Source organism: Triticum dicoccoides, chromosome 1B (assembly GCF_002162155.2).
Source record: "Triticum dicoccoides isolate Atlit2015 ecotype Zavitan chromosome 1B, WEW_v2.0, whole genome shotgun sequence".
NCBI lineage: Eukaryota > Viridiplantae > Streptophyta > Magnoliopsida > Poales > Poaceae > Triticum > Triticum dicoccoides.
In genome coordinates, this window is record NC_041381.1 from 33,817,963 (window position 1) to 33,833,610 (window position 15,648).

The 15,648-nt window shown below is 47.2% G+C and overlaps 1 protein-coding gene and 1 long non-coding RNA gene across 2 annotated transcripts; one reads left to right on the top strand and one right to left on the bottom strand.

Moving 5' to 3' along the window:
* Nucleotides 1-2,122: 2,122 nt before the first annotated feature.
* Nucleotides 2,123-2,710, bottom strand: LOC119350056. Its single transcript, XM_037618083.1, has one exon. The coding sequence runs from the start codon at nucleotides 2,708-2,710 to the stop codon at nucleotides 2,123-2,125; it is 588 nt and encodes a 195-aa protein (XP_037473980.1).
* Nucleotides 2,711-9,996: 7,286 nt separating this feature from the next.
* LOC119300423 lies at nucleotides 9,997-12,846 on the top strand. Its single transcript, XR_005146440.1, has 3 exons — nucleotides 9,997-10,083; nucleotides 10,194-10,229; nucleotides 10,530-12,846. It is a non-coding gene; the product is annotated as an uncharacterized LOC119300423 (long non-coding RNA).
* Nucleotides 12,847-15,648: the final 2,802 nt, after the last annotated feature.

A 15,648-nucleotide genomic window follows, 5' to 3' on the forward strand; every position in this document is an offset into this window, starting at 1 on the left:
CTCCCCGTTGGGCGGTCAAGCCGACTCATTTTAAAATGCGGACACGCACGTCCGCCAAGCCGACCCAAACGGACAAAAGGCGGACGAAATTGCCGTCCGTTTGGGTCGGCCCGTTGGAGTTGCTCTTATATCTTCTATCTACATGATTTTTTACATATACAGAACTGGTGTAATTTAATTCAATGTGCCATTTTGCTAGAGGGAATAAATTGTTGGGGACGATTCTGTAGCTTTACAAAATTTCCTACAATAATTTGTAGGCATCTTCCCGAGTAATAATAATTAACTGCTATTTTATATGACAACTATGTTTTCTACACGCATTATGTTTTGATAAATCATCCATCCAATCTACGTTTTCGTTATATACAGTCGTTACATTAAATACATAGGGAGTTGTCTTGCATGCAAAGATTATAGTACTCTTTCACGTGAATACAGCTTGAAGATTTGTTGCTTCCTCGAGCTTCTTCATGTTCTCCTCAATTTTGGAGTTCCATCCAGAGAACGCCCTTGACTGCACTGCAGCGGCGCACGCGTCCGGAGGACAAGGCGCCGTCCAGTATGCTTATGTCTGCTAGCAACGCCTGAAAGGACGAGACCCTCGGCTGCATGCTGGTGTTGGCCTCGCTGGATCGCCCTGGCACAGACAACAACAACGCTGGTGGCAATGACCACCGATCCCTGCCTCCACCACCAAATCTACTCCCTTCGTAAACTAATATAAGAATGTTTAGAATACTAAATTAGTGATCTAAACGCTTTTATATTAGTTTACAGAGGGAGTACTTATGAACTCACGTACATGCCATGCAATCCACTGATGAACGCACATATAACTGTGTGGACACATCATCCAATCACCTACATACTACACGGTACGACTTCTCCCATTAGCTTTCTCCTAGCTCCACCCCAAGCTCTTTTGTTATTCTACAAAAAGTTCTTAATTAGAAGACAGTAGATCGTAATGAGATATCATGTTAGTTCACAAAAGTTTCTATGAATTTAATATCTTACATATCAGACATTAATATACAGGACAGTATATCACGTGCTTTGTATTTGGGACTTCTAGAGCCTTTGTATGGCCAAGGAAAATTGACAATGTTTGGTTCATGCACGTCCTAGGCCAGGTTCTTTTATTTCTGTGCATGCAATTTTGTTTTGTGTGTTATGATCTCTTATATTCACCTAATTGTCTGCAAGCCTGGAGTCCAAAGTAACGCCCTTATAGAAAATGTAAAAAAATCTCTAAATTAACCTTGACAGCATGAATCTAGAATTTTCATGTTTATGGAAAGAACTTAAAATCCATTTAACCTATAACATGGCATGATAGAACACCGTGCATGGATCCAGTTTTTTAAAAAGCCTTCCAAAATCAAACGAAATAAAATGCTCTTCTTTGTTCCCTGTAATGCAATTCTGCATATGCATGCTGATAGTCTATATTAATTACCATAAAAAGTATGATCATTGTAACCGCATATTTTAAGATCAAATTAACTCCGTCAATCTCCACCATTTTGTCGTGCCAAAATTGACAACATATTCTACAAGAGATCACTTCATTTCTGTAGCTCTATAGAATTATAATTTATCAGTAAATGTGCATTTGAAGTTATTTTTACATGGATAAATCTGCCTTCTAACCCTAATAGAGTTTCCATACTCATATTTTTCAAATCCTTGATTAACCTGAGGTGTTATGGCACAATGTAACTCATATAGTGTATGGTAAACAAAGGAAAACATTGTACATGCATATTTAATCACAAACAGCTAAAAAGTATGTCTATTATTTTCTAACAAGGAATTGATATAAGTTTTCTCAATCAATAAATAAATAATTAAAGTGCTAGCCCATGCGGGTGCACGGGTTGATGACTAGTTAAGATAATCGAGATCATTAGCTTCTTTTTTTTCTGTTATATCTTCTTTTAACCTTCTTGCAAGAAGGGCTAGTTACTAACAACGCAAAAACAAAATATACGATGTCCTAGGCCCTACATATGTCCAGGAATCAATTCAGTCGCAGCTGAGAAATAGCTTACCTTCATGAACGGAGCAGAGAAAAAACATGTAAAATTCTAGTGTTACTGTTGATGAAAATCTTGACTCAACAAATTGGAAAACGAAACAGGCTTGCACTCTCGGATGGAGTAAGATAAAACAACCAAAACCGATTTGAATTTAGCCGCTTGGTCCCTCCATCTTGCTTTTTCATGACGCCCGGACGGTATCTCCTCCGTCCTGCTCCAGCAGAGGTGGTGGATTCTTCATCTTTAAATCTGGGATCGTCCTCATCAACCTCGAGCTCGTAGGTGACTCTGCCCTTGGTGTTTAATTGCTGCCTAAAGTCTCTCTGCTCCTCGAGCATCCGCTTGTTGGTGAGCTCCTTGAACATGGCCAAGTTGGCCAGCATGATGCCCCAGTTCGCAGCCAGTTCTGGGTCTCTCCTGACCCAGAGGTCCGGCACCTCCGTATCGATGGTTTTCTCCTTGTAGGAGAGGACACGTTTCACATCGCTATCTGGCACCTGAATCAACACCTTCTTCTTCTTCTTCTTTTTGATCTCCGTCGTCGACGGCTCTGCAGGGTTTCCGGCCGGCCCGCCGCCGACGGCCGGATCGGCTGGTGCGATTTTCTGAGCCGGCGGATCGACAGGCCCCTCGTCTTTCTCGTACGAAGAACTCGTGCTTGTCATGGGTGTCTAGTGCACCCAATGCTATTGATTTGATTGTTGTTTGGAGAGAAAACAGACGCCTGGGCTTGGATATCTATAGACGCGCTTAATTGGGAGTCCTTGTCGGACTCTGGTCTTCTACGTAGGTTGTAAAGAAATACTGCATGTATGTAGGACCTGCCGGAATCATCTGAAACAGAAATCCCGACAATAATTCTGCCAGGAACACGAATCTGAAACAGAGTCTAACACGCGGGGTTGGCTCCAGGTTTGCTGCACTGCTGCACTGCCTCAATGAATATATACAAGACCAATATAAGGGACAAAATTTGGGACAAAATTCTGGAAATTAAAGTCTTTGGTACACTCTTGTCTCAGAAAACATGAACTTATCAGCTTCTTTGGTGGAGCGGTGCTTCATCTTACTCATTGATGGCGGCGGATCTCGGCGGCGTGACGCAGTGGAGACTCGGCGTCCGATGCGCGGAGATGGACTCGCGTAGGAGGAGGACACTGTCTGGCGTCATGGTGGCGTCGATGACATGGCAGAGAGGCCTGGCAAGGTCGGTACACTAGTTTCTGCTCTCAAGATGGATTGATGGAAGACGGCGACGACACATGAGAGTGCGTCCGACCGGTTTGTTCCCAAACCCAGTATGTGGCTCGGTTGGGACCTCCGGCTTTAGATGTTAGGCTTTGATACGATATTTGTGTGGTATTAGGCTCGGACTATTGACACCCCTTCATCAAGTGGATAGGAGCAAGACAGTTGTTGCTAAGATGGTGGCTTGAGACTACCTGATGTACTATTTTTTAAGGTCTTTATGAATAATTAATAAAATGACCGCATGCATCATCTAGATGCAGAGGCTGGTGTAATCCTCCTTTTCAGAAAAAAGAGAATGAAAAGATGCAACGTTATTTACAGAGGGCAGGCACCGTGGAACATTCAGTTAGTGATTAACTACACACAGTTCTACAATGATACAACAGAGTCCACAACACTATAAGAACATCTAAAACCAGGCACGCTATATCTGCCCAAAACATCCGGATGAGCTGCCCAGACAAAAAAAACACCCAATCAAATTCTCCACACATAGCCCAAATGCTCGGGCTGTCGAACAGCCCCATATCCAGCACACGAGGGGTGCATAGGAGGCCCGGACACACCCGGACACCGCCGTCATGTTGGACCGGCCCACGCACGCCCCATCAATGTCCCCACAAAAAACGCAGTCGGTCCTATATATGAACCCTACAAACCCCACTCTTTCAGGTCATCTCAACCTCTCCGCTCCCCTCCCGTCTCCTCCCATTCCTCTCCCCAATCTCTCTCGTCCCCTCCGCCATTGTCGGAAGCGGCTCCGATGAGATCGACTGGGAGGAGCTGGTCGTCGACTCGTCGAGCTCGTCTGTGCCGAACGAGGATGAACTCGCCCTCTGCATTGCTCTTCGCCGCTCCCAGATGGACCGCGGCGGGAGTTCCTCCTCCACGGTGTCACCGGTGGCTAGGGTCGGCAGCTGCAGCTCTGCGCCGCCCGCCAACTACTCCTCTTGGGAGCAGCTGGGTGCTAGACTGCTAGTGCCAGCACCGCCGAGCCCCCAGCCGTGGAAGCCGGAGGTGGAGAGGCACGTGTATCGGCATGCCGCATCGAGCCGCTACGGATGGAGCCATTGCCGCCCGCTTCCGAAGACGAGGAGGCGCTCCACGACGCAATCTGCCGCTCCTGCATGTTGGCGCAGACGGACATCCATTGTCGACTTCGCATGAATGCATCGGCGCTCCGTCGAGTGTTCGAGGAGTCTACGAGGTTGGCTTGGAAGAAGGCGATGGCGGAGGAGAGATCCACACGGTCGTGGTGGAGCAGAACGACGCCGACGCATGACAGGACTCTTCAGCTCCTCCTCCGACAACGACAACAGCGGCACAACGGACGATGACGCACGTCCCCCGCCAACGCCTACGCCGAGGACAACTGCCGCTCCTGAGACCCAAAGGGGAAGCTGCCGTGAGGAAGTGGTGAACTCGATCTGGCCGCCGCCATATGTTTGATTACTTGTTTATCTAGGGCACCAGATTATGTAAATCCTGGTTGTAAGGCTCTAAACCTGCCGATCCACCAGCTCATCTTTGAAAGATCAGGTATTGATTTCGTTGTCTGGGTGATTCTATTTGATTTCCTGCCAGAAACGAGCCATTGCTAAAAGTGGTGTGCGATTAAGTTGTATACGCGATGTAACACCCTTTCCAAAAGAAAGTGGATCTCATAGCCTCTGACAATTCGAAAAGTAGGTCTCAGTCTCAGTGGACTGATATCGATTCTACCCATTTTGACCCTCCTTTTGGAAATAACAATAGAGGTACTCGTAATTGTGTGGTTAGAAAGAGAAATATCTGCGTTGATACAACGTTATACAGAGGAAAAGGTTCTCTATTGATGCAAACATTGTACCTAGAGGATAGGGATAGAGGAAGAGGGAAAAATCGAAATGAAATAAATAAAGAATAAAGCCAAAAAAACAAGTCGTTGCAAACCTAGAGCAATAGCATGATGAACCAAGAAATCCCCAGGTCCTATTGTCAAGGCCGTCCTTCTCTCTTTCTTCCCAAGAACATCGGGGGTGATTTCAAATCCAGAGGTTAATCGTACTCTGGCAAATTTACGTAAGGCAGAGTTGGGTTTTTTGTTATGGCATTGATTTTATTCTATTATATACTATAATAAAGCACAATACAAATAAAAAATAGAAATAGACAAAATATTCCCGCATTAATCAGAAACTTTTTTTTTGCGGGTGTGTTACTCACTCACAAGGTCCATACAATCAATCACTGTAAACTCCAATGCTTCCGAAGGCCTTGAACCTAACCAAGTCATGGTTTTGCCTTCTAGACAATTAACCAGAAACATCTGACCATTTATTTTGTACATATCTAACCATAGCCATCAGATCTTACAATTAGCCCTTTGGCACACATGCAAAAAAAAGCCCTTTGGCGCAGAAGTTAAAAAATATTACCCATGTATGCCACCACGTACAAGTGTTCTTAAACTATGTTAGAATCTTGGGGTGTCTACTTATCAGCTGACTGATTTTAATTTGGACATCAGTTAGTATTTCATAGACAAAAAAAGGGGCACATGTAACTTTTTAATTTCCACGCAAAAGACAAACCCACTGCATGGCCCACCTATGTCTCACTTATAGCGAGGGTAGCCTCGCGTCAAGAGGATCCGTAGTGGCCCGGCCCAGCGCGAGCACGCCATGGGCTCGCCACGCCATGATGTTATGCTAATTTTTTTTTCCTTTCCCTAAAATATTTTCTTCTTCTTCTTTTTCCTGTTTTGTTTTATTTTTATTTATATGATTCTATTTTAGAAATTGGATTTAACCGAAAAAATTCAGATAGACAAATTTAGTAAAATGTTAAAAAGTATAAACTGTTTAGCACATTTTTTTTCATAATGCTAAAAACGGTTCCTACATTTCAAAAACAATGTATGTGAAAATCTTTAAAAATTATAAAAACTGCAAAAAATGTGTAATATAAAGAAATGTTTCATACCATTAAAAAATGTACGTGACATTTAAACAATTTTCTCGTGTCAATTTTTTTATGACATTTAGGAAATGGTTACACTATTTGTAAAACGTTAGTGCAGTTTTGAAAAAAAATATGACCATAAAATTGTTAAACGTCTATTTAAAAAATATTGACGATGTATTAAAAAATGTTCAAACATGTGTTAAAGATAACAAAATGTACATCGCGTAATTGATAATGTACAACATGTATCATAACAATTTTTACATGCGCACTAAAAATATATAATGTGTAATGAAGAAAAGTAGACTTGTGTTAAAAAAATCCCATAAAAACCGACAAAGAAATAAAAAAGAAAAGCAAAGAAAACACAAAAAAAGAGAACCAGTAAAAATCTAGAAAGAAACAAAGAAAATATGTGAAACGAGTAGGGTGATAAAAAAGAGAAGTAAAAACCTAGAAAAAAAACAAAGAAAAGAGGGAAGGATAAAAGAAAAAGAAAAAAAAACTAGGATGCAACCAGAACGATCGAAGAAACTGAAAAGAAAAATAGAAATGAAAAACTGAAGCGAACAAGGAAAAGAATGCAGCCAGCCAGCCAACAGGGTGAACCCGCTAAGGGGCTCTTTGGATTGAAGTATTTTCATAGGAATATTGGAGGATTCCAATCCACTGAATTTTTCCTAAGGAAGCCCTTTGGATCGAAGGAACGACACCTCCAAAATTTCTATGGATTGCATTCCTACACCTCAATCGATTGGGCATGGTGCGTACGGGAGGGTAGCACAAGCGCCGAGAGGAAATCACAGAGATGGACCACGCCCAAGTCGCCGACTTCTGTCAATCTGAGTGAGGTAGGCGAGGAATCACTCGAAGCCCATCGCCGTTGGTGAGCTGGGCCAGGATTCCCTCGAAACCGGAAGAGGAAGGCGAACGACGCAGGTGAGCAACTTTGTTTGGGATCGACCTCTCCTAGCTGATCCTGCCTGTTTGATACGTCTCCCTGTTCTTTTTCTTTACGGGAGGTTCCTTGTTCCCTAGTCAGGCTGAAATCCGCTATTCAAAGTTTGGGCCTTAGGATAACATGAGGCGTACTGCATCAAGGTCTCGGGGTTGATTCTAAAGAGTTAAATCTCAGCCGTCAACTTTTGTGGTTAGCATAAAATCAATGGATATAAAAGGGTGATTTATGAAGAACTATGAAATTCCCCGCCCTTTAATATAGGTAAAGATAAAGATATACACATCCCAATCATTAATCCCAGTATGCTGTCCAAATGCGGTTTGTTCATCCTAATTTTTTGGCAGATTAATGAACTATTTTTTCTCTTTTTTATTAAGAGGTCTATATTGTTTTTTGATGTTGAAATATGCAGCCCTCATAATTTATTAAGTATGGCCTGCAAGAGACTATTATGGACCAGCCATGACAATTAATAATCAGACATGGAGCACAACTACAGTATATTTGTTATGTTGGTTGTGTGGATAAGCTAGAGTTCATGACGCTGATAGTTTCATGCAACCATATTGTCATAAGTATGAGAGTCAATTGCAAGAAACCACCACATTTACGGCTAGGTTTGCAGGAAACCACCAACTCGTTAATCCGTTGCAGAAAACATCAGAAATTCGTTTAATTTGTTGCAAAAAGCACTGGTCGGATGATTTGGCCCATCTTATCACTTTCTTACAAGTGGGGCCAGATTATAAGGAATTGATTTAGCAAAAAAGATAACACACACCCCTAGATCTAAAAAAAACAATCAGATGTAGAACACCGACGCCCTGTCCACTACACGCCGCCGCCGCGCTGCTGCCATCCGTCCGGTACGGTGGCGCCCAGGCCGGGATGCCGCACCCGGCCCTGCCGTCCGTCCGGCATGGGGCCACCCTCGTCGGCAACGTAGAGGGCTACGCCGCGGGGGAGGACGAGGAGGCGGCCGGCGCCCATGGCTACACTGTGAACCGCCTCCATAGCACGCGGGTTGTGATGGCGACACCCTCCGGCAGCCTGACATAGCCGGGGCAGATCTGGGATGGCGGCCAGAAGTTCTTCAGGCGGCAGTAGCAACTATGGACTAGGAAGAGGACCCCATGGCCGGCGTTGTGGAGAGCTCCCACATGACACACGCCGACACGCGCCCTCGATGGACTCCACCGTCGGGATGATCTGCGGGAGGAATGAGTCGCCTCGCTCATCGTCTTCTACCCGACTGGCCGTAGAGCCGAGGCCGTTGCGGCGGCGCTCAAGGCCGCCACAGGAGGCGCTCTGCACGCGGTGAACGGAGGCGACTGTGGCTCACGCTCCGGGCGTTGTTCACCGTGTATTACGCCAATGGCTCAGACGACGATGACCACATCGTCCCCGCAGGCAACAATGACGACAACGGCGCCAGGGGGCCGCCGTGCCAGCCGAGTTCACGCTAATGTATCAGTTAGCCCCTTTGCAAGATGTACGTGTGCCTACTTAGTGGTTAGTGTGAACCATGGTTTATGCCATGATTTGTGTATCCAAGTTGTCACGTGGTTCTGTTTGAAAACGTTTCTGGATAATTAGTTGCCCATGTGTGCACTCTTCCTTCCATGGTTGTGAAGTTAGCATATGGTGATTAATCACGGGGAGAGATGCTGTTAATCACGTGCACTGGCCAGAGGTGGCGCTCTCTCATTTGTTGAATGCAATCTAACCTATAAACCTTGCTAGAGTACCCGCGTAACTGGAGGCATTGCTCGCGCTCAACGTTCTTGACCGCTCGATTGAATTACAACAGTGATTTTTTGGCTGCCGGCGGCTGATCAACCGTCCGCTGTCTTTCACGTTTAAAACTGTGTCAGAAGAGAATGACGGGTGGGGTCGTGAGACAATGGGGGCCATCCAGCAGAGGGAGGGTTTCCTGGAGCCCAGGTCAATGATTGGCTGAAGGTGGGTTGTTCCCGGTTGGCCAGGACCAATCCTCAACCACAGCCACGATCAATCCCCTCCCGAAAACCTAGCGCGCTCGGGTCAATCCTCTCCGTCCTCGAGCCCCTCTTCTTCTCTCTCCACGCCATCTCGCCGTTCCCATCTCGCATCCCCCGCGCTCGCACCGCCGCCTTCTCTCCCCGGTGCTTGAGGTGTAGCAGCGGGGGCGCCAGTCCTCGATCCAGCCGGGTCCAGCGCAAGTCACTGGCTTCATGCGCCGTGATGCTAGATCGGGCGCAGATCTTCGCGCCGCCACCTCTCCTCCTCCTCTCTCTGGAGCAGGGGAGATAGGCGACGAGGACAAGAAGCAGCAGGCTGGTCGCGGTGGGCTTGAGGTGCTGGGAAGACGGAGGAGGCCGTCGTGGTTCGTCATGGAGGCGGCGCCGCCGGCCAGGGGACATAGTTGGTGCCCTCGGTGCAGGTTCTTCTTTTTCACGAAACCGACCTCATTCTCCTGTTCTTGCTATCTTGCGATTTTTTATGCGATTTGATTCTTCTCTTTCTTTTCCTCTTGCGGGATCGTCGGGGCTGCTCTCGTTCATTCAGTTTGTCACTGTTCCTTTCGCTCTACTACTGGTCAACCCTCAAGGTGAGGGTGTTCTTCCGTTCCAATGCTCCTGACGTGTTTGATGAAATGTCTATGCGCTGTTATGTTGTTCATTCTCTCTTTTCTTTCTTGCTGCAGTCTGATCTACCTTATCTATCAGTCCTCCTTCCGGCCACCATCACGAATATGATTTCCAACTCTGCTCTGCTTCATTACTGATTGACTGTTGTTTCATGCATGTTTGCAGAGGCTTACTTGCAGTCCCTGAGCAAGACTCTGTCGCACTACCACAAGGCCCAACTGCTGCTCCTCGACATCACCAACTTCTCGCTGTGGGTCAGCAGCAAGAGATCAAGTCCATAACTACTTATTTACCTTTGCTCGGTTGTTTCTAATGCTGTGATTCTGAACTTTTTCCTTGTTTCTGAATGTTGTTTTGCAGATCCAGAGCAAGTATGGGAGCTCCAATAAGGCCATCGTGAGTAAACATCATGCCTACTTTGTGTGCTTGTTCAGCCTCTTTTATTGTGTTGATTGGGGAATCTTGAGATTTTATTTCTGCAACTTGGCAAACTGGTCCCTCATTGATTTCAGCAATCAGCAGTACCAGGCCCACAGAGATTGCGATCATATAATTTTGTCTGCATCTTTATAGCCGTCGCATCACTCATTTTAGACCAGTATTCATGGATTTGTTGTCCTGTTTGCTTATATTTCTGTCTGCTCTGAAAAAATGCTTCGTCTTTAGACAACCTGAAATCATGCTTGTGTTGTGCAGGTCCAGAACCAGTCCATGTCCGAGAAGACGTTTGGAAGGGTGTCCGAGTTCATCGCATTTTTTGCAATGTTTCCTAAGACGGATGAGCCTAGAGGTACCAGAACAATACAATTCAATATCTTCTCATGTTTCTGCAAGAGTAGGTACAGTGTACTGTGTTGGATATGCTGACTCGTTTTGAGGGAGCCAGAAAATCTGTGGTGCTTCCTGGAATCACGTTATTCAAGGTAAAACCAGCCAAGTTGTTCTCTTTGATGTTCTTTGCATTAGATTAATATAAATCATGTTCCTAGCAAAGTTCTATTCTATTACAAATTTACAATCTTTTAGAGTTGTAGTAGTCGGAGATTCATTTTCAAGTTTGAACCCCTATCCTATTATTTATGTTTGAGCATGTTCTTCTTGTTTCTGTACGAGTACCTCTAATTTAACTCTCTAAAAGCTCCCAAGCAAAAGAAGGCTTGCTGCGTCCTAATAAAGATTCTCCTTGTTTGCTTATGCTTGTGTTGCTTCCTGCCTACTGCTTTGGGACAGATATATGCATGTTAGTTTGTCTCTGATGTGTTGTAGGGCGTGCCCAATTTTCTTAGATTCTTACCAATTCTTGATTCTAGGATCCAGTAGACTAGGTGATCATTTTTTATATATGCCCAAACCAACGCATGCTATTGTAATATATGTGCTTCAGAATTGGCAGAGCACCACTTGCTGTATACATATGCAAACAGTAATTCTTGTTGCTCACCCATATGAGGTATAGTTGTGGGAATCCTGAACTGAGGTTGGGGATTGCTGATGTGAAATGGCGGCGTCACGAGCCAGAAGGTTACCATGGAGACCATAAGCAGCCCAGCAGCAGCAACCCAACATAAATGCACAAAACAAGCATGAGCGGATACACGCAGCAACAAGCATGGGAATAGAAGTGGATAGCCATGGAACCTGTGCCGCAGGGAGCGCCGGTCAGCCCGGTGGACCTGTGACGTAAGCACGACGGTAGATCAGACACACTCACGGTCATTGGCGTGTGCGCTGGATCGACTGTCCTCGGCTGATACAAGCACCTGGCATGATGTGGTCGCTTGGTCTATCCATCAACATTATATCTCCTTCATCAATTAGTTTTCTCATATTTCTTATTATGAAGGCTAGGAACTAGGCTGAAATACACAGATGTCTTAGTTGTTGCTTTTCTTAATGCAGATATGGAAGATCTAAAATCCTCTGTGAAAGATTTTGGTTCTGCGGAAGCCAATGATCTGGCACTGGGACCTTAACTTCTGGAGTGAACGACTGCAGGAATCAAAATACAATATTGATGAGGTTCTTTCTTTACAGAAGTCGATTACAATATTAATGAAATTAGCTCCTGACCATTGCATCTTTGCATACTTATTGGAATTCGGTTTTATCATTAATTGTAGATTTAACTTTTTAGCTCTGATGTATGAGAAATTTATCTGCATTTCTCATCTATCATGGATATGCTGACATATTGCTCTACTAAAAGGCATTGTTGGCCTAAGATGTTATTATATACGTAACATGTTATTGGCTAAATATGATTCATACTTTACAAACTCCTTACAGCTGGAGTAGGATCCAATGAACAGATGGTGAAAAGTAAGTTAAGAACTTGCTTTGATTTGTTCAATTTTTTTACAGAAACTGTTAGAACACACTTTTCTTTGCAAGCTGGATACAAAGAGGAATGTGTTAAATATATGGAAGATAAAATTATTTGCAAGCAAACTCTGCTTGTCTGCCATATTTTGCGCACCGTCTTAAAATTATTTGTCCAACGGAAGGACTCTCTGCAACATCAATTCCAGTATGTTGCTTTAATTGTTCTGTGTGATGCAAGGTAATATTTTTCTTGCAATTTTTGCATCTTTTACCTTTTCACTTCTGTTGAGAGAAACATGTTGTTTCTTAAGAAGATATTGTTTATAAGACGGAACAATACTCACCATATATGATATTCTTCCACCAAATAAATATTTTTTTAGTGCAACTAAAATCGTTTTCCTGCTCATTCATGATGCTGTGGTCTGACACAGCCGATGGATGTTCATGTTTCTCTATTAGTTGCAATGCCTTCTAGATGTGCTACTATAGTGTTATTTTTCTATGCTTTAATATCCATTCTACATGTGTTCTTCTGTTTATTTTCCAGATATCCTGGCTCTCTGGAATATGCCCAGTTCAGCTGAAAGGATGTATTGCAATTATGCAGAGAGATGGAATTGTCGGACTCCAGTGCCACTTTCAGTTTTCTATTTTTGCAGGGATATTGTGTGAGGGCTGGTGGTATGAGCTGGGACCCTACCGGGTCTAGGGTGTAGGTTGTAGGGGAAGGAGGGGGCTGGGCGTGGCGAAGCTCGCGGTCGCCGGCGGCAAGGCGCCGTCGTGCGCGAGAGGGAGAGGCGGCGGCGGCGCGAGAGGCGGCGGCGGCCGGCTCCCTAAGGGAAGCCGAGCAAATAATGATTGCTTCTTTGCTTGATTAGATTGATACATCTCCTCTCCTTATATAGAGAAGTTTACTTGACTCCTAAGCAAACGATCCTAATAACGATAAGATAATTGGGCTGAGCCCCTAATAACGATAAGATAACTTGGGACACAACCCACTGGGCTAAGCCCCTAATATGCCGGTCATAACACTTCTCCCCGCCTGCACAAACAGCTCGTCCTCGAGCTATAAGGTGGGGAAGCGCTTGCTGAACTCCTCGAGGTGATCAACCAGCATCAAATACCTTCGCGACAGCTGGGGCGGCTAGGTCAGCGGTGACCGCGTCCTCCTCAATGTAGTCTGCAACCTTCAGGTAGACGAGTCGCGGGCAGACGTGGCCGGGCATGTAGGGTTCATCGCAGTTGAAGCACAACCCTTGGCGGCGACGCTCGAGTAGCTCGGCCGAGATGAGCCGGCGGAACGGGCGCGCCGCAGCCACGGCGAGGGGTGCCGCGGAAACCTGAGCAGGCCGACCCTGCGCGGGAACCTCCGACCAGGGTAGCGGCCCGGGACGGTGATGCCTACTGGATGGCCCCTGCGCGGCGCTCGAACGCGCGGGCGTAGTACATGGCCGTCTGGAGATCATGGGGTCCCCGAAGCTCCACGTACACGCGGATGTGATCCGGAAGTCCATCGATGAAGAGGTCGGCTCGCTGCTGCGCCGTCACGCCCGACGGGTGGCATGCCAGGGTCTGGAAACGGTCGGCGAAGTTCTGAACCGTGGAGGTGAAGGGAAGGCGGCCTAGCTCTGCCAGGCGGCTCCCGCGGATCGGTGGCCCAAAACGAAGGAGGCAGAGCTCGCGGAAGCGCTCCCAAGGGGGCATGCTTCCCTCGTCCTACTTGAGGGCATAGTACCAGGTCTGTGCTGCGCCACAGAGGTGGTAGGAGGCGAGCCAGGTACGCTCCGAGGCGAGGCTGTGCTGCCCGCGAAAGAACTGCTCACAATGGTTGAGCCAGTTGAGGGGGTCTTCCGTGCCGTCGTAAGTGGCGAAGTCCAGTTTGGCAAACCGCGGCGGTGTCTGACTCGGAGCGCCGTGGCCGACTGGCTCGGAGGTGCAAAGCAGCGAGGAGTGGGGCGCCCATTCAGCATGACCGTGGCCCGAGAAGTGCCCCGCCGAGCCGGAGGGGTCGCCAAAATGAAGAGTGGGCGCGGGCAGTTCTCCCGCCGACGTGTAGACGGGTGGCGGCGATGATCCGGTCAGCCAGGCCGGTATTTGGGATGGTGACGGTGGGAAGCGCACTTGCTGGATCGGGACACCGATCTGCGTGGGTGACCCGGGCCCCGTGCTGGGCGGTGGCGGGGCCGGCAGCTGTGGCTGCGGCGGCACGGACCCGGGTGGTGTGGTCGGTGCAGCGAGGGTCGGGGCCGGCCATTGTGGCCAGGAAGGCGCGGCAACAACCGTCGATGGGCCCGACAGCTGGAGCTGCGGCTGCCCGGACCCGGGAGGCGTCGAAGGCGCGGCGATCGCCGGGGCCGGCCACTATGGCCAGTGGGGGGCAACGGCGAGCGGCAGCTGACCGGGCCAGTGGTGGTGTAGAGGCCCGGTCGGCGCCGTGGTGGCCGCGTACCAGGGTAGGGCGGCTGCCCCGGTCGCGGCGGCCGGCGGCAAGGCGAGCGGCGGTTGACCGGGCCAGTGGTGGTGTAGGGGCCCGGTCGGCGCCGTGGTGGCCGCGTACCATGGCAGGGCGGCTGGCCCGGTCGCGGCGGCCGATAGCAAGGGCGGCGGCTGCCCGTAAGGCCCGGCCAGGTAGAGGTGGATGCCCTGGATGGCGGTGACGAGGCCATTAAGGACTCCGGTGATCTCCGCCGGGGAGTAGACAGCGGCATGCGACACGGGGAGGGGCGGCGACTGGCCGGTGGAGGCCCCCGCGGTGGAGTCAATCGGCGCGGTGAAAAGCGCTAGCGGCGCGGTGGAGAGCGGTGCTGTGGAAAGGGCAGCGGCGCGGTGGGCAGCGGCGGGGTGGGTGGTGGAGCAAACATGATCGGTCTAAACTTTAAGAGAATAAATTATTACATTCTGGAATCACCAACTTTTGGCGTTTGCTCGGACTAGGTAGCTAGGTAGGACCATTAGCAATTCTCCTGATTTGCTTGCAAGATTGATTTATGAAAATATCATGGTCATTATATTTCGGTTTGCTGCTAATTTCATTGAATATGTTTTGATGGATCCTTTTTAAGCTTTCATCCTTTACCATTTGTAAAAGTAACTAACACATTCGTGATTGAATTTTTGAATGGTTAATGGGAACACTATAGGTCCTGTTTCTCCGCCTTTTAATGTTCCATATATTTTTCATGTACATACCATAGTGTGCATTCAACCATCTACGAAGCTTCATGACTAATTAAATGTTACAGCTGCTAATGTTATTGTGTTTTCATGGATCAAGTTTTTCTTTCTGTTTCCGCATTGACGTGTTGTTTCAATGGTAGAGTTAGTTTTTTTTGCGGGAATGGTAGAGTTAGTTACGACTGGTATTTTTCTTGCGTCCCTGCCGCCCTGGCTACAACTTGTTATGCCAATTGTGGTAGAGTGAAGGGAGGGAGAGACTAAAATAATTGTTGTTCTGAGACATAAATGTGTCAACAGAGCTTATGCGGTT